The following is a 20,589-nucleotide window of genomic DNA, read 5'->3' on the forward strand; positions in this document are numbered from 1 at the left end:
CCAAATCCAAGTGTTCAAAATTTCGATTTCGTTCTTAGTGAGAGTGTGACAGGATTAAGCAAAGCCCATCTCACAGGATCTTCTCACTTTCTTTATTAAGTCTTCTATCCAGTCTATTAGGCATTTTTCTTTGATAGCGCTTCTGCGGTCCAGACTCTCTGCTGCTCCACTTTAAAAGAAACTTCATAGGAAGATTCAAACCAATTCCCTAAGTTATCCCTCCCTCTCTCTCCTGAAGAATGCTTAGCTATAAGAATCAGGAAAAGATTCAGCTTCAAACATTTAGATCAAGAGACATGGAAGGAGGACAGAGGTAGAGCAATAGCCCAGCAGACTCCAATTGGGAACAGTGACTCAAGCACCAGTTTTCTTTTATTTTGGAGGCCAAGGTGGTGTTGAGAGGGGGATGGGGATGGAAATGAGCGAGCAGGTATCTGATGATGGTCTTCATAGAAACACACACACAGAGAGAGAGAGAGAGAGAGAGAGATCAGTATAGATCTATCAATGAAATAGGAGCTCTGTCCCTGTTACGCAGCACTGGAGGAGAGGGGGCTCGAAAGCCCTCTCTCTCCTTCTCTCGGCCTCTCGCTCTCTTTACCTCTTTCCCCCTCCACCTCCCTTGCCGGTGTCTCGAACTAAGAGGCGGACTGGCAGCCGGTGTCTCAAACTAAGGGGTGTAACTATGCCAGTCCACCCTCAATACAACTCAGTATGCCCATAATCAGATGGTTCAGGGCAGTACAGTGAACCATGGTCCCAAACTGAACGGGCAAACCACCCCTATTCTGCCCTTGTTTGCGTCAGTATGCCCCAAACTGAGCACTTCAAAGCAGTTCAGCATACCATGATTCCAAGTGATCATCCACAATGCATAGAATCATTTACAAGCCTATCCTATGCACCAACTTTCCTATGCAAACCATGATTCCACATAGAGCAAACTTCATGTAACTCTGATCCCCCTATCCTATGCACCAACTTTCCTAAAATTGAAAAACATATAGTATAATGAACATCTTTCTTTGAATTTTGGTTTATATGTATTTTGAGACACCTAGATTAAGATCTATAATTCGGATTCACTAACTCCTAATAACAATTTGCTATACGTGAAATCCATTTTGGACAACTTAATACATAGGAAATAGGTCTCTCTTGTACAATATAAATGTCACAAAACAACAATTTTTGTCAAAATTTAAATATATTCTTCCAGCGTAAGTATGAAACAAAGAACCTTCTTGGCATTAAAGGACCTAGGCATTAACATTGTTTTTTATCGTGAACATTTCTATAATCAAATTAAATCTTGAACACAGCAACTCGAATCACCTTCACCTCTCCATCCAACCACTAGTATTGAAAATATAAGACTCTAGCTTTTTTAGCTACCCAAATAATTGTGTTGTGTTCTATAGCAACAAATAAGCATCACTTACTCACATTATGCTCAACTGAGAGCAACTGATAGCAGCTGATGTTGAGATTAGTATATTTTGCATAGTTGGTGGTATAAGACATAAGATGCCAATATCATGTAACATGCAGAAATAGCAAATACAAAACCCATGGTTACTACAATGTATAATATGAGATAATTTTCTCCAAAAGAAACGATCATCTAATAAGCAATACAGGCAAAAGGATGAAGTGCTTTTGTTGATATAGAACAAAGAGTAGGCAAACCATAGATCATTGACATTGTCATGTATGTACACCAAGGTGCATTTTATAATGATTTAACTAAGAATCAACAAGGATATCTTTAATATAGATAGACGTATAACGATGAAGGACGAAAGAAATGCTTCATATACTGTTATTGAAGGAGAGATCGCACGCCCGATCGACTAAATCAAGGTGCAGCAGAATTCAAAAATTTTATCCGACATTTGATTTGATCGAGATCGCATCTCGATCAATGCCAAATCGATCATGTATCTAAGATCAAGTATATTTTAAAACTATTTTAACCAATGATGATCGCATTATCACCCTTGAGCAAATAGTAGTACACTGCTATCCGATGATTGTGGAGTTAAGGTTCCATGTCGAGCCGCACACATGTCCGGCCTTTACGGATATCCACTCGAACTCGGACTAGGATGCTTTCTCCAACTTCGATTCGCCTTCACCAAGATGGATCAGCAAGCTCCTTGGATCCGTCTTCGATTTGATCTTCGACAGGATCTCGATCCACCCTTGATCACAGCCTTCTTCTTTTGCATAGATCGACCAACACCCGACTCTTCGAGCGCACCAGATGGATCAGCCCAACTCCTTTGGACGTGGGAGAGGAGAAGAGAGGAGAGTGGAGGAGAGGAGAGATCTGAACTCTTTGATGTCAAAACCTTTGGCAAGGGGGCCTTTATATAGGCTTTAGAAACCTAGGAGTCCTTGAGCTTTAAGACTTTGATCGGATCAAACGACTTAAAGCAGAAGGACTCTGCTTAGGTGCTGCCCCCTCCTTATCCTCTCATTTCTTCGTATAAAACTTATGAGAAATAACTTTAGGCGTGCACCATCTTCGATGGATCAAAGATTGTAGGCACCCCATTAATCCTCCCTCATTTCAAATTTGAACTCTTCAAATTTGAACTTGAATTCAAATAGAAATTCAAATTTAGATGGGGTTTCATTTAAATTTAAATGGAGCGCTAACCCCTATCCTCATCCATTTGGGCATCCCATCTCTCTCCCGAATATTTCACGTAGAAAAAAATGGGGCGCCAACTATTAGCGCCCCTCCATCTTAATTCTCGCATGGAAGGCTTCAGGGACTCTAACTCTTGGTGTCTTAACGAGATTGCTTTGATTTGGTCAAGCTGGATAGGGAACCCAAATCAAGGAGACACTAGGTTTAATCATGTGGTAGCATGATTTTCTTAAATCCGAAATTAAGATTTAATTAATCCTAACCCAGTTAGACTACGCGAGCCCAATTATGCAATCCTAGACCAAAATCCTTGTTTGTATAACCCCATAGATTCAATTCTGTCTGGTAATAGGATATATTATGATCTCTATCATCAACATCATCGAAATTCTTTTCGATGGATTCGAACTATTTTCAATTCAGCCAATTAGAATTACTGATCATCAAAATAATTCTAATTGATCCCACGATCCACCAGTGACACCTAGCAGTATGTAGTGGCAACACATCAGAATCGAATAGATGAACATCTAGATGCAGTTGCCGTGTGATTCGGTTCTTCTATCGTGAGTCCTGACAAGACAGAAGTTAAGGATAACTCGTCAAACCTCATCCTTGTCATATGTTAGATTCAATTAATTCAAGTCCATTGTGAAACCTTATGGAAAGTCCTTTCCATCATTCGTATTGCCATGGATATGGGCTTCAGGACTTAGTGTCATGATCTATATAGGACTACTCATCTACTGAGATCGATAGATCCCATCTTGATGCATACCATATTCCTACAATGAACCTACTGCAGCCAACATACACCTCAAGGCTCCATATGACTTGAAAACCGAATTATGGTGCAGTTAAACTACAGTAACCTCATTGTGAATAGCCGAGACATCTCAGATCAGAGAACTACTGACACTACTGCAGTATCAAGTACGTCACTAACAAGAAGGTAGATATCTTAGTGACTACTCGTGTTTGATCGCGCTCGGTATCCTTGTTCCTAACAAGCACCTGCACTTTAGCTCTGGTGTCTCCACACCGTAGATTCAAAATCCATCTACCCTAAGAAAGCGATCGTGCACCAATCTCTCCGGATCAAGCACCGTCCCCATGATGATCCTATGATCGGGAGCAATTTATGAATTATTATTAATGACACATGTCTTAAATTCTCAACTATTAAGAATATATGTCATTATTCCTATTAACTCAATGGACGATTCATAGACATAATTAGCTCAGATATGAATGGAGAAAAATTTTATTTTATTAATTTATAAGTCTATATTACAAAATATACCCTAAGAAAGTTTTATAAGTGTCGGCCAATCTGGCTTATAGGACATACATCTAATAGTTATTTCGTATCATATCGTGCAAAATAATGAATCAACATGATAATTGATAAACCATAATATAATGCAGAAAGAGTGTCAGCCAGTATCACATAGCATCCGCTGATATAATTGAGTATCGCACAGCTGCATTATAGCTAGCAACATAATGACAAAGGTGCATTTCATGGTTATTTTCTTTCTCATTATATGTAACTCATGATAAGAATTTAAGCCTTGTCAACATCAACATGTTTAGAGCTCATTAATCATGAGGAACACAGGCCCATATTATGACTTAAGATGTCCCAAAAGAAAGAGTCGCTCAATGTTCAAAACTTTTTATACCTTCTATCAGAAAGAAATCAAAGTAGCATAGACAAAATAGCAAATTGGAACATGCCAATTGGATATATTATTTGTTGCTAGTGCATGGCAAATTGGTAGCATAGCACAGCACACTTACTGTGCCAAGTCCTAACCAACATCGGTACAATGCATAATACTGCAGCCTTGATAGCAACATTTTTAGAACATGCCAATTGGATATATTATTTGTTGCTAGCACATGGCAAATTGGTAGCAATAGCATAGCATGGCACACTTACTGTTCCAAGACCCAACCAACATGGGCACAATGCATGATACTGCAGTCCTGGTAACAACATTTTTAGATATTATATAAGACCCCACTAATTTGAGTTGAAGATATCCAAGAACACTCCATATCTAGAAAAAGAACAAGTCATGGTTGAAAATGTCATCCTGGATTTTTTTCCAAGTTGACTAGTTGAAACATGCCATCACAAAATTAAAATGAGGAATAGCTGTAAAGCAACAGAAGAGAAAGGAATATAATAATCAAATAGAAGTTTCTTGAAACCAGATGCAGCAAGCACTTTCTGAAACTCATGAAAAATGAGGGTTGCAAGAATGTACCTGCAGTGCAATCTCACTTGCATCTACTGCGTAGACCTGACAGAATATAGAAGTAAATCTTACAACATATTTTACCTGAATATAACTAAATAGTTACAGCAAAACATCCAAAAAGCTAGAGTGAATCTATTGATACAAAAAGACAGAAATGGAATGAATATTATTAATAAAGCACAGATATTATAAATCCCTAATTGCAGAACATCATCAAATTCCAGTTTACTGATAGCAGGCTTCAATGGCATATGATGCATTTTCCTGAGTCACACCAATATTGTGTGCGTGTGCTGGCCTTGTTACTATAATTTTCTGCAACAAAATTGTAATATTTACTATCTGAGTTGATGATGAATATAGCAGACTAACTTCCTTAAAATTTGATGAGTTATTGATGAAGTCTTGATTCTATAGTTCATTACTATTCTTCAACCTCTTTCTCTGGCTCAGGCAGATATGTTTTATCTATATTATATCCTTCAATTGATTTACAGCATTGAGTGTATTTTAGATACAGCGGCAGAAGTGTTTGGAACCCTGCATTCAGCACCGAAACACTATGCTGGCCAGGTCACCAGGTCCCAGTTCGACCATGAGTCCACCAGTCCTCCAGATCTACTCATTAAGGGAGTAATCCCTCCCCTTTTATATCCTCATGATGCCCTATTCCATGTCATTGATAGTCTCTCTTCCCTCCACCTCCCCCACCCCTCCCTCATACACATCCCAATCCCAAGTGAAAAAAAGAAAAAGAAAAAGAAGAAAAGGAAGAGATCCCAGTCAAGCAGCAGCACCTCCATCCTCATGAAATCTAGCACCACCATCTATGTTCAATAATATCTAATATTCATTCTCGGCTACCTCCTGCTCATGGGATCCAACAGCCCAACTCCAATACCCAAGAAATCCAGTGCCCTCACCTCCCTCTAAGCGAGATCCCGTGGTCCACCTCCATTCCTACAGGACATGAGATATCATGGCTTCATCTCCATCCCATTAGATCAGGCTCATCCATATCTGACCACACAAGATCTGGCCTCTTCGCCCAAACAATAACTACCCAATCTCATAGGAATTACAAGTTTGATACAGAGTGGGGCTGAAAAGAATATTTTTCCTTTCCTTTATGGTTGACCAGGGTAGAGTTTATGAGCCATTTGACAATGGATGGTTCGACATTGGAAAGCTTGGGTCAGCAGTTCGATGGCAGGTTGAACTGGTTCAGTGAAATCATCAGAATTAGTATGACCCAACCTGCTAGACCCTGTGGGTGATGCGTGGGGCCGCTGTGGTTTCAACACGATCAGCCCACATCCAGGTTACTAAACACTAAGTGCAATATTAGTTTCTTCATCTGTTATTTATGATTCATTACAAATAACTGACTTGACCCTTGCACATGGCAAAAATTATAGTTTTAGTTCATGTGCATTCAAACTTTCCATATAACTCCAAGATGAGCATGTGTTATGGAATATAAGTAGCTGCATGCTCCAAACATGACTTTTCTATATCATATCGAGCTTATAATGGTACACCACAAATTCTTAACTGCATTTCCGGCAAATCTGTTTTATGTCTAATTACCACCCACCCCAAACACAAGCACAGTGGAACCATAAAGCCGAAGCACTGGTCAATAGAGTGAGTCAAACAGGAAAACCACAGTTATGAAATCTTAACACAGGCAGCAGTAATCATTATTAATTACATAACAGATCAAGTAAGCTATAAATATTTGGAACACATATCATGCAACTTGCCACATAATAGCAGTATAAATGCTAGTTTATGGACTTACAAATATGGGCACAACTCTTACTATCTCAAACTTTACACTAGAATAGGAAATATAAAAATCATAAAAAATATGTTTCATATTCGAAGTAAATTTGGAAGGATGAATATTGTGTCAGATGCAATTACCCGCCTAGCACCAGCAAAAGCACAAAATATAGCAAGAATTCCAGTGCCACAACCAACATCCAACACAACCTACGAATAACTACCAATGAGAGTAAGAAATAATATATGATAAATATTGTGTTTAAAAAAAATAAGCACCAAAATCAACTTCTAAATACCAAGGGCCTGTTTCGATGATTGGGCCCAAAATCCCATGGGATTCGTGGGTTGGGCCACTACAACTAGAAAAAATCAGCCTGGGCTAGGCTTATATTCACAAATATTCATGGGCCAGGCTTATACTCAGGAGCCTTTTTTTCTCCGTATAGGATTCGGGTCGGTCCACTCCAAAAGCCCCTGGATATTTGTGAATATAAGCCTAGCCCTGACTGATTTTTTCTAGTTGTACTGGCCCAACCCACGAATCCCATGGGATTTTGAGCCCAGTCATCCAAATAGGCCCTAAAGGAGGAAAGATAAGCACCTTGCCCTCAATTAAATTTTGATATTGCATGATAGCAGCTTTGTAAGTTCCAGTTCGCACATGATCCTATAATATGATAAAAAAAATCAGCATATTTCTACATCAAATGAATATATGCTATTCAATAGTAATTTTTTTCTCCACAAGCTCCAAGGAAATGATTAATGCACGGTTAGAACAAGAAAGTGTAAAGAAGTGAAATAAAAAAGAAGACCTAACTACACATATGCATGTTAAAAAGAGAGGATTGGCTGCAATACTTAGTATATGATAATACAGCTCTTTGCTCTGCAATACTATTGTATATGATAATACAGCTCTTTGCTGTACATTTGGCATGCTTCTTTAAACCACCATAAAAGAACTACTACCTGAATTGCCCAAATAATCACTTTCATCATATAATTGAAACCATACAGTCCATAAGTACTCTCAAAGATACCAATTACACTTAAAGACAAACAAATACTTGTCAAAAATGTTCAACCTGTCAAAGCAAGGGAAAAAGGTAAAGGAAGAAAGCAAATGGCCCTTCTATTCTCCAATTTTGTAGTCTTCCTGTTTTTAAGCATTTTTCAAATCTGATAAGCCTACAAAATATGGAAAACATGGCACGTTGGTCACGTTTGTTTTAAGAAATAGGCTTCTTAGAAAAATTGTAACAAGCCCAGCAGTGCAAGTGACTCAGGCTAATGAGGACCTAAATCATAACAGGCTCAAGTTGTTCCCTGATAATACACCTAAAGGTTGGTTCTAGGTACAGAACTCGGCTAATTAGCTTTTCCAAGTTGCTTAGGCATATCTAACTCGCCTTAAACAAGATCAGATGTAAAGCAAAAGGGGACTTGAATGGGCTGCGCCCATATAGATCATCTTTGACCTGAATGACAAGGACTTTATTAAGATTAGCATTTTAACGAAAAATATATCCAGAAGTTGATTACCATTAAATAAAGCAGCCTCATAAGGCATAAATCACAAGCATGAAGTTTTATAATGATGCAGCCCAGAGCTCACTAGTCAATGCCTATTGACGTATAAGCTCATGAAATATAGATATCCAAATGTTGGTCAATGTGGAAAAACCACATCTTTAAAGGCCGTATCTAAATTCTAAATACGGTACCTATTGAGAATTGTTGTTACCTATTATATGTTTGCAAATTTAATGCAGTTACCTAAATAAATCATGCCCTCTTCACTCTTTATAAAGTCTGTTATTTCCAAATCTAGGGAAATCTTAGAGAGTTGCTTCCTGAATGCACAAGTTCCAACTGCACAATCATAATCATAAGGTAGGTCTTCTTGCCTGCTAAATTGCATAGTTGCATCATACGCTACTCTTACCCAAACTTGTCATGACTAGGAATTTGGCACTAATTCAACAAGCTGATATTAAGTCGAGAACTAGATTTGAATTCTCGGTATTGGTACCCATGTCTTTTTTACTCATCCATAAGTTACTATACCAAAAACAATGTGTTTGTTGGTGCGAACAGTGAGATGTCATATCATGCGTCGGAACGGTAGGGGGGTTTTGCAGGTAACCAGTACATTAACAATATATTTGGTACACTATGGTAACTCAATCTGTGCATTAAACATTATTTGCACTTTGACGAATAGTACTGGTACTTTATCAGTATAGTCGGTACATTAAGGTACTTTAATTCATTCATTAAACATCATGTGCACTTTGATGAACAATCCCATGATACATACAGGCAACCTAGATAGATGGCAGGGGGCTTGTTGGTTAAGGTTAAGGTTTATTTTTTCATCATTAATTGTTGTTTTGTTATTTTAGAAGGCTACAAATCATATGCATTCAAAAGTTAACTATCATAAAATAAATAATTATAAATACATATAATATATTCATGTATACTTCATATTGGAGTTGTGGCACAGTTATTAATTATCAGTTGACTAGTTATATGGCTCATAAAATTTTAATTACCTAAACTCAATTGTCATAGATATTGGAAAACATAAAAGGCCAAAACTGTAACTTGCTCTGATTGAGTTTAGAGCTACAGATTTTTGTCATATAAACATTGATGTCCATGTGCCAACCAATATTTCTATTACTTCATAATGGAATCAAACTTGACCTAAAGCACCATCATGAGCCCAGCATATAGTGGGGCAGATATGATTTCTTGGAGCTAAAGCCTAAACATGTGGACCTAATAGGTCCATCTGTAAACAACCAGACATAGCATGAGTAGCCCAAACAAAGATCGCAGGGACTAGGGCAAAATTTCAATCAAACCTCACTCAGGTCAGGTAACGATCGTGTTAGGCATGAACATTACACAATCTAATTGATTTCCTAGCCCAGGTCGCTTCTTTTTCATCCAAAACCAACCTTGGGATTTGACTAAATTTAACTACAGAGATGCAGCAGAGGCCCAGAGCTCGAGCTCTAAATAAGGCATTACTTCTTTTTATATACCAGCACTGTGCTCACGAGCCCTTGCAGCTTAAAGGAACCAAGTGCTAAGCAACTGTCCAAGTATTTTAGAAATGAAAAGTTCAAAGTTTAGCAGCTACTTCATACTCCCCCAAATTAACACACGTGAAAAAACCTATCATAAATTCATAGGTTGAATCATTGACTTTGCCTAAGAATATGTAGGGGTGGCAATCAGGTCGGATCGGATACATGATAGATCAAAATCTGTCTATCAAAATCCTAGCTGTTTATTAAATGGGTCAAAAATCCATGCCCGAACGTGACCATTATATTAATCAGGTAATCTAACCCAATCTCCAAGAAGTTGAAACAAGTTAAGTGGGTTAAACGGTTAAGCATTGCCAGCCCTAAGAATATGCTACGCATGAGTATTTGACCAACTTAAAAACAATTCGTCATTTCACCTTTAACAAACACAATCACTTGTAGCAACCATGAATCCACCATAAATGGCAGCAATATTGTCTTAGTAATAATCATCATAATCATACACCTAACCTTTTCCCAACTATTTGGGGTTGGCAGTTATTGTCTTTTAGTATATTGTTTCCAATCACAAATTAACTAAAAAGCCATAAGTATTTAAAAAAAACTAGGGGAAAACAATGTACGAAGTGTAGCCAATAAACTATAGAAATATGATGCATTAACTTCTCATTCCACCTTGGTAGATTTTGGAAGATTGGATAAAGTAGATTCTAAAACCCTTGAATCTAGGGCAGTTCATTAAGGAGATAAATGTGGAAAGCAGTAGGGTCTACATGTAATCCATAATAATGTATAGTAGGTTAATTCATGAGAACTGCCAATATCATGAGAAGATCAACATCATTGTGTCATTGAATCTTAAACCCATACTCAATGGTAGCCTAAAGTATTCGGTTCAATAAAAGGGTTTTGCATGATTGACTTGGGTACAGATCCACTTAAACCCAAGAAGAAGCTTGGTACGACCAAGTTATGCTTCTCAAATCAACATGCTTAGAAGCATAAAGATAGAGATGCTTCGCAGTACATTCTGTACTCAGCTTTTCTCGTATGTCCTTGGATACAACAAAGGCTGTATTGCCCCAAACCACCTCATTCAGGGCACACCGAGGCATACTCGGGGCACACTGGCACAATTCTGCCCCTCATTTCTAGAAATTGATGAGGGAAGAGGAAAAGGGAGAAGGAGAAGATTGATCAATACCGAATATTCTAACTATTCAACAGTTTCAGAAGATTTTGCTGATCATGACTCCAAAGATGGAGCAATTCTGGATCCAAAGGAATGGTGGGTTGTTCATGGAGCTTCTGCACCCATACTTCAAAGCTTGGCTTCAAAGCTACTCAGGCAACCTAGCTCCCCTTCATGTTGTTCGAGGAACTGGAGCACTTATTCCTTTGTTCTCTCAATAAGAAGAAAAGAACAGCACCACAATGAGCTGACAATTTGGTATTTGCACATCCTCATCTTTTGTCAAGGAGCAACCAAGATTACATGAAAGGAAAAGGCAAGATGTGAGAGGAGATGCCTATGATTTATTTGAGGTTGTTGCGAAAGTTAAGGTTGCAGATCCTTCACTTGATGAACCAGATTTGGAGGCTGTGATGTTCATAGATGAAAGCAATGATGCTGATCCCATTGAAGATAGGTCAGCTTGAAATAGACTATGAGCCATGGTAGTTTCCTATTAGCCAATTACACGGAGTAAGAACTATGCTATTATGTAGTATCTTATAATTTGCAACATTAAATGTGGTTATATGGTGTTATGTTAAACAAATCATTCTTGTTAAATTTTTTAAGCGTATAATATAACATACTAATTTATTATTGTATCTTAATTGTATCATACCCTATTTTCTCAAGATTTTCCAATATCAGTGTTATCCATATCATATCTTATCTGCAACCATGCTTCCTAGAACTTAGGTGATTTCCCGCATATGCATAGATGGGCCTAACACGTGAGGAAACAAGGAAAGAGGAGTGTGTAGAGAATGAGTGTGTAGAGAATAGCAGAGGAAAGAAGATACTGGAGAGGGAGGAGGATAGAGAGAATAACAGTTAAAGGGACGAAAGAGAAAGAGAGAGAGAGAGAGAGAGACCAAAGATGGCCAAGAAAACAACTCTATTTCGTAGCCATACACTCAAATAACAATACATGACTCAAGATCATCTTTAATTTTCTTGGATCATATATATATAGGGGCTATCCTAATGTAAGGACAAAGCAACCAAATATATCACAAAACATAATACCTAAAGCACAAGTGATTCGTAGGTCAAGTAACTTGGTAGCCAAATAGCTTGAGGCTTAAATTACTTATAGGCCAAGTAACCTAATGGATAAGATAAGACTAATAAAATATTAAGAAAAAATAGCTTGAAAAGTGATCGATGGAGGCAGCCATCTAACAATACCAAGTATCAAGCGAGTCACTCAATATTAAGCAGTAGGTAAGTTGGTATGCCTCAATATCAAGCAAAAAGGCCCCTAAGTCCTTCTCTTGGCACACAAGTGATGCGTTCCAACATGGCATAATACGTATTGAACTTTGGCTGGCACTCCCCGTGCCAATAGCACCTCAATCCTCAAATGAAACAAGCCCCAAAAGGTATCCTGCTTGCATTAGGAAAGCAAATGAACCACATCCATGCCATATCCAATCCTATATCCTTGTCATCCTCAATACAAATTTAAAACCAAAAAAAAAAAAGGAAAGAAAATGATGGCTTCTTAAGTGTTTAAATTCATCAACTTGTATTTAAGATGTAGCAGTATCCGGTACTTATAATTTCAAATATTAATATCGGACGTTGTACCAACTTTTTGCCAGAACATAATGGAACTGTCCTATAGTGACACATTATGTACAGGTGCCAATTTTCCACCGGAGTGGACCCGTATAGCACCGGCATGGTATAGAATTGCTTCCCATACCAACACACTATGTATCGATGCTGGTTTTCTCCCAGAACAACACGGTGCCAATAGCACCATCCCATTTTGGTGGTTTTTCAAACCTTGCCAATATATATTTGATATGGACTAACAGGTAGCTTAGAGATGAATCCATGCTTTAGAACGGAGTAAATGAGTAAGGAAACAAATATGATCCAATTAAAACAAAGGATTCTAGGCAAGAATTTCTATTCCATCATTTCTCTTGGTAAATACCATAAGGTAAACCATGAGAAGATGATATAGATGTGGTAGTCCTCAAAGTGATTTTAGTTTCAAGTAATCACCCATCATATGTGCAAAGTGCAAACACAGCTCGTAAGTAATAACTCCTCCCAACTTCAAAAGACTAGCATTAAGCAACTCATCAGATAAAATGCATGCTGGACATAATAAGTTAAAAGGGCCTTGCTTACTTCATCCTCTTTTATATTATCATAGAAATGGACACATCTAAAAGTCATGGGCTGATTATCTGGCATTTTCAGCATCGCTTCTCATAAGAAATGCTATCTGTAAATGGTTCATTGGATAAAAAATAATGCTTCAATTTCCATTTAATCACATGTATTAATTCACATAGTCTTGTATTTTTGTCCATTCATCTTAAGTAATTTCAAGAGATTGACTGATGTAGAAGGTAATCTCCCCAAAGATACTCTAGGAATACGTTCCTAGTAGTTCAGTTATGAGATGAACTTGGAAATCAGTAAGGTCAAACATCCGATCCACGGGAATAAATAAAGGATTAATCCAAGAGAATGGCCCATACCAAGAAACAGAGATCAGATCTACTGCTTCCAATATAGCAAAATTATTGCTTGTGTCTGCAGGGACACCAGCATGGTAGCAATCATGTGCATGGTAAAGAACCGGTATGGATATTGTGTTGGAAGGATATTTTGTTAAAAGGAGCAATTCATTTTTAACCATCCTCACATCTTAGAATTGTGCAATTTATTCTTTCAAATATATAACCATTACCAAGCAAAAATGCATCAAAGAAAGAATTCATCTTTAATCTCTCTCTCTAGTTTTGGACCTGTACAGTTTATTCTTCCAAAGGTCCATCGACAAGGAAAAGTATATCCATGGATAACAAGCCAAAGCAGTCTAGACTTATAAAAGAACTCACAGATCTGGCTATTACAATCAAAAACTCTCATCTGAAAGGTGATGTTATGATGCTATGTGTTATTTTTAATAATGACACATCATTCTCTTTTTTATAACAGGAGCCTTGGGAGCACATAACCTTCATCGAATTTCTATTTTGTCTTCCTCATGTAGTATTGAGTGTTGTAATCCAAGAACTAGCTCAAACTCATGTTCTGGGGGAAATTATGAAGAAACCTGAACAAGATCCATGTCTGCACATATAGCTCTATCATTGTAGAGACCAAAATCCTGCTGACCTTAAGGTCATTCTAATCTAGGGCCCTTTTTTTGAAAGGTGACAGTATTACACCCTCCCATCCTAGACCACATACAGTCAGCTAAATTTTAAAATAAAATTATACTTTAGAATTTACTAAAATGATGCATCTAAAGGAATTATGTTTTTGGAATAAGAGATGGGCAAGATGTCTATAATTTTTGTCCCTTTTTTCCCTAGTAATCTCTCTCTTTCATTCTCAATGTCTTATATGTGTCTGTTTACATATGAAAGCAGCAAAACACCAATTACTATATATAAGAAAGAGTACCAGTCATGCTAATTTTGGGTAGTGATATCAGGATTTTAGAGAACCTTGCCATAATTACTTGTAAATATTTAACCACACTACCTCCAAACTTCAATGACATGTAGACTTTGACATAAGAGGAATATAAATATATATATATATATATATATATATATATATGCCCATCCCATCTCTATGATAATTAAACCATGAAATTTTAAAAGCTTTAGAATTTTTTTAATTTGATTTTGACACATGAGTAAAGTTCTTCAAAACATGTAAAAGAAATGCCAACAATTTCTTTACATGGACATGTACAGATTAAATATATCATTCTCCCTCTTTATTAGTCATATTTATTGTATTTCCTCACAACCCGGAACCAACTATAATCTGTTAGTTGTTCAAATTTTGTGAATGCATTACAGCTACAGATATTATTTTAGCATTCAGCTTCTTTCTTTTTTCCTACAAATTTTATATCTGTAACACGAGTTCCTCGTCCATTTATAGCATCACTACTGAAAAAAAAGCAACAAAATCTTTTTCTGAATTCTAAGTTAGCAATATTATGAAGATTATTTTGTTTTATATGCTTCAGTAGTTAACTTAAGTATTTTAAATTGCATAAATATTAACATACTGACTATTTTCTAATAACCATTTATAAAAGATAGCCTTCAATAGGAATGCTTCGTGCATAAGGATTCATAAACCCATCACAAATAGCCCAGCCAAGACTTGACCGTGATAATTTATGTGGTTATGGCTATATGTTAATGGCCATTCTTGATAATTTTTCTATTTTACCAACTCTAGTTTAGAAGTTCAAATTGATACCACCAGGCAAAATCCTAGCTCGGCCCCTGCACACACTGGAAACTAAATCCATAATGCAGCTACATATCTCGATCATATTTAAATATTTCACACTCGAGGAAGGCCTAAACTATCCCATGTACAAACGCATTGCAGACTAATTGGTTCCCAACTCTTCTAAGCACTAAATTCATATGGACCTCCAAGTACACATCATCATGCTGCATTAATTAAATCAAAAATAATTATATCAACGATAATAAAAACAAAAAAAATCCTTCAGATATAACATTATCTACTCCTCCAAGAACAGGATCTACGAGTCCCAGATCCACGAAACTACACCGAAAGGAACAGTAAACCCTATAATATCAACTTCTAAAAGAAGGCGAGAAAAGGGGCAACCTTGATCATCTCCTCATGGACACCGATATGCGAGTAAGCGTGGAAATAAGCCTTGTCGAATTCCGTGCACGGTCGAGCCGAAGGCGGCTCTTGCTGCTGCAGCAATCCCCGGTACGAGTCCCTCAACCCCCTCGGCCTCCCCCGCCGCGGCCGAGGCGGGTGACCGTTGCTGAAACCTGGGCCCCGGGCCAACATTGCGAGGAAGAACGACCAAAGAAAGGGAAATGGCTGCAAGAACAGGATCGGAGGTGAAATCTTTCAGAAGATTCCTCTTCCTCCGATGCTGCTGCGGTTTATTAGAACCAGAGACAGGAGTGGGAGTGAGTCCAAGAGCAAACAAAAAGGGGTTTCTTAGCAGGAGGGCGGGCGATTTCGAGGGATCGGTAGATTTGCTTGGAGGCTTGCCGAACCGTGGGGGCGGGTGGTCTGCTTTTCCAGGCTGCGGAATCCCTAAAACCACCCTGGGGAGGACAGCGGCTGATGCGTGCGTTTGAGGGTCACATCAAAAGGAAAGATACTGTCCGGATGGGTTCCCCATCGTGGGGGAGTGTGGGGGTTGGTCTCACCCCGTCAACGGTCATCCATCCGTGAAACCGTTCGGAGGATCACCTGATGGAAGGTCATGATCAACTGCCAAGAACCATAAATCAAAATATATTTTTATGTGGTTGATGATATATCCAGGATTGGCAATGAGCAAGGCTCGTTGAGGTTGAGCAGAAATGCGACATTGCCTTTGTAAATAATTACGATGATCTTGTCGGGAACTTGGGATAGCAAATCTACAAGAGAAACTATGCTTTGAGGTGATTACATACTTCTGTGGGGACTATTTCATGAAAGAGATCTATTGCCCCCATCCAGTGACAACTCGGCCAGCTTAATTTTGTTATAAATAAAATACTCCAAATGATGCTGTTTTAGAAGATTCTGGTTCGGTCAACTTTGCTGGTGGTGGCTCTTTGGAAATCATTCCAGAGCCAATGAGTTAAGGAAGGATGATTCATACTCCAATGATTCCACTAGAGTTGATCTCATTGGTGACTAGATATGTTAACCTTCTACTAAAGATGTACTGTGGTGTGTACCGCTTACCATTTAAACCCCTCAACTTGTACCCACATCGCTAAAAATTCATAATTGCTTAGAGAGAGGGAGGAATTTACTCGTTTTTTATATAATTTTGGAGCTTTAAGATAATCAAGGATGGACATGTACATGCTTGAGACAAAATTTTTAGATAGATTACAAAAAAGTTACAATTACCTGCGATGATCTAACTAATCCTGTGATGCATTTATTGTAGTAACGGCATGATGAGGTCTTTCTTTTAAAATTTTTTTTTTTTTTAATTTTTACTTTTCTTTTTTTATTTTTTTTATTGTTACTTTTGCTTTTTTATTTTTGCATCTTTTTCAAATTTGGCTCTTCTTTTATTTTGCATCCTTAATATTTTGAGTCTCTTGACTCGACATTTGCATGTGAACTTGCTTTGAAAGGGTCACAGGTGGTCAAAGAAAAAGCTACATATAGGCTCCAAAGGTTGCAATAATTATTTACAGATATATTAGTTCATTTTGGATTAATAGGTTGCTAATTGGAAGCCTTAATATTGAGACAAGAAAATTTCTAATCCATTTTATTTTATGCAAAATATCTTTCATAAATCAAAATTGCCTAGCTAATTTTTTTTTTTTTTCAAATTGCTAGACAAAGTATACTTCTTCATAAAACAAGATCCTTCTCCATTCCAACTAAAAGTAATGGATATACTTGTAGCAAAATCTCTTTATGATCTTACTTCTCCGTTCATAAGGTATGAGTTAATGTTAACGAGAAACTGTAGTAATGAATCTCTTCTTAATAATAGCCATTAGAAATTGATTTAGATCTTCATGTAATTTAGAAGATAAGATTTTAACCTTGGCCATCTTGTACCATTAGGTTCCGTAGGTATATATCTCGGATGATTTCATGGACTAAGCCATCTAGTATTTTAGGATTTCTAAGAGCTTCTATGTATATTATCAATATGTACATCCATAACCTCAAGCGAAGTTTAAGTCAAAAGTCCACAACATATTTCCTTTGAAATGATGAAGTGCAAGCACAATATAAATATTTTTGATAATCTCATAAGCTTTTCAAAATTTTTATATTTTTTTTGAAAAATATGTATTATTAGAAAAAACATACATTTATCAATTTATAAATTTTTATGATTCTGAGTTCACCCTTTTTAATATTAAATTTTGGATATTTTGAATTTTTTATAATAAAAAATTTTATAAGAGCAAAACTCGATAAAATATTACCACAATAAACATGTCTTGAAGGCATTGATCTCTTTTCTATATTATATAAGAAATCAAATTATTTGTGAGTAGATTGAAAATTGATCATAATTCTGCTTTATTAATTAGAGAGTCAAAAACTTTAAGATCGAAAACTTTGTAGGAGATATTTTCATCCACTTCTTCTACGAGGATCTTATTACACTAAAATTTTTTACTCTTGAAGTATTCTTTTTACTCTTAGTCCTTATCTACTTCTAGCAAACTCTTACAAATGTCCATTTCTTCAACCTATTCAAAAGATCGATCATCAAATTCTAAAAGATTGTATTTAGACAAATTGGTAAAAATAGATGGTGATATAATTTAGAAAAATATTCATCCAAAGTGTGAAGTTAGTTCTAAATCCTACTTCTAAGGCATGGATGGCTAGATACTCATTGGCAATGGGAAGACAATATTGAGTTATGTGAAGGTAAAATTCTAAGGGTTATGATATTGAGCTAAATTAATGCTTGAAAAAAAAATATTTGATAGAGTGATTATCAGATTCTTAGTATGGGATTGTCAATTCTAAATGATTCAAAAACTAAAAAGTAATTAATATTAAAATCATGCATAGAGTATTATAAAAGCTAAATAATTTGAGAATTAATAAAACTACTAATCTGAAATTATAAGGAGGATTGTTCAATAGACGCTGATAGGAAAATTATCAAAAGTAAATATTTCAAAAATTGATGACTCAATAGGATCCTCATCAAATTTGAAAGTTTTAAAAAAAAATATTGATCATGAAACTTACTTTCACTCTCTTCTTTAAAGGTTTCACAAGAGGTCTTAATAATTGCCTAATGCTCTAGCTATTAATTAACATCATTTGCTCGTACTTTCTCTTCAAAATTTTTTTCTTTTATTGGTTACTAAAGCTTATTCATTTCTCAACAATCTTTTTCTCAATGAATATATTCTCTTTTTCTTCCAATTTATCACAATTTTTTTATCTTTTATCTCTATATTGTGCTATTGGATTTGCTCTTTTATGGTGATAGAGATAGTTTTAAGGGTTTTTGGGACGCAATATAATTGGTGTAGGTTTAAGAGGTTCATTAGATGAAAAAAATAGTGATCGAGAAGTTTGAGAAGATGGAATAGAAGTTGATGGTAAAATGATTGACATTGAAAGAAAGCAAACATGAGCTGAATGTTTGGTAGGGGCAACAAAATATGATGATTAATTGGCTTGGGGCTCAAGAAGAACTATGGAGGTATTTTGGGAACAACAAAATCTTATATAATGATAGAAATAAATAAAGATATATCAAAATACAATAAATCTAGCTCCAGTTTATGATAGATATTAAAAAAGCTCCTTCACAAGGAATGATAGGAGAAGAAATAAATTCAATTACATTATAATCAATTAGTTCCTAAAGTATATATCTGAGTGAATTCCATCAATCAGTAGGAGGAATACAAACTTGGTAATATTCATAATACATACATTTGGATTATACTATTTAGGATAAAAAGAAAAAATAAATTATGACTTTGGGGGAGGCAAAAGAGTCAAAGTTTCACTAGCAAGAAGTTTAAAAAAAAATATACTAAAAAGTTCATCTAAAAGAATAAAACTTCTTGAAAGATGATTAGGTAAATGATTAATTTTGGGGTTGAAATGCCAAGGCTTATTAAAGAATGAAACAATTTATTTGCTTACAAGGTTTTGATTAGAAAAGAACATTCACAAACTCAAAATCAAGAATAGAAGGACATGAAGTGGATGAGATCAAATGATTCACCAAGGGGACCTTCCTATGTCTAATTATGGATTCTTTCAAGCCTACCTTGATCAATGAATAAAAGTCCGAAGTTGTTTGGAGGGGTATGAGTATTATGATGCCTGGATTTATAGATTTTATAATTATATCAATTACATTATTATCAAATAAGGGATATTTTATTTGAGCAACAAATGCTCTAAAATAGCCAACAAACTCAGAAAAAGGTTCATCGAGTTTTTGATTAATGCTTCACCTCCATATAAGAGCAATTGTCAATATTATGGTGATATTGATTAAAAAAAAAAATAACAAATCTTGAAAGAACTAAAGTTCAAAATAATCAAGTGAAGTGAATCAATAAAGGACTTACTTTACAAAGCTCTTTTGAAAAAAATCTAACCTTATAGCATTAATTATAGATAATTGGAGCTATATTTTCAAAGTACATCCAAAGCTATGCAACAATTCCCATCAAATTTCTTATAATCCAGAACTTAAAATTTTGGATGCAGTAATACCACTTTATGGAACAAGCAAATAAGTTTCATACTTACCATAAAAATTTTATCATTTTTCTTGATTCTATGATAATATATATGTCATCATATAATTGAATATGGATTAAAAAGAATGGTAAAGCGATAGTGATATAAAGTGATGATGTTATGTAAATAAGAGGTGCTAGATTATTGATTGGCTATGAATGTGAATAGAGGATATGAAGGCTAAAAAGTATGGATAATAAGAGAGAATAAGTAGACTAGATTTTGGGAAGGTAGGTGGGATTGGATTAAATATGAATAAATATAGGTGAAGAATAAGAATTCGAAAAAAAGATTATGAGATAATAG

The 20,589-nt window shown here is 36.0% G+C and overlaps 1 protein-coding gene across 5 annotated transcripts in view; it reads right to left on the reverse strand.

Moving 5' to 3' along the window:
• The window catches only part of LOC105060443 (probable protein arginine N-methyltransferase 6), a 34,641-nt gene extending 18,485 nt beyond the window's left edge, over positions 1-16,156 (reverse strand). For 2 of the 5 annotated variants that reach the window (XM_073260801.1, XM_019845754.3), the window contains exons 1-4: positions 15,661-16,153; positions 7,322-7,387; positions 6,859-6,927; positions 4,936-4,971 (exon numbers count right to left, since the gene is read on the reverse strand). In XM_073260801.1, the coding sequence (XP_073116902.1) occupies positions 4,936-4,971; positions 6,859-6,927; positions 7,322-7,387; positions 15,661-15,855 (366 nt within the window). In that variant the 5' untranslated portion in view covers positions 15,856-16,153. Of the gene's footprint in view, positions 1-4,935; positions 4,972-6,858; positions 6,928-7,321; positions 7,388-15,660 lie in introns of all 5 variants that reach the window. The other 3 variants (XM_073260799.1, XM_073260800.1, XM_010944147.4) reach the window with 3 other exon arrangements.
• Positions 16,157-20,589: the final 4,433 nt, after the last annotated feature.

The sequence above is a fragment of the Elaeis guineensis genome, chromosome 7 (assembly GCF_000442705.2).
Source record: "Elaeis guineensis isolate ETL-2024a chromosome 7, EG11, whole genome shotgun sequence".
Classification (NCBI taxonomy): Eukaryota; Viridiplantae; Streptophyta; class Magnoliopsida; order Arecales; family Arecaceae; genus Elaeis; species Elaeis guineensis.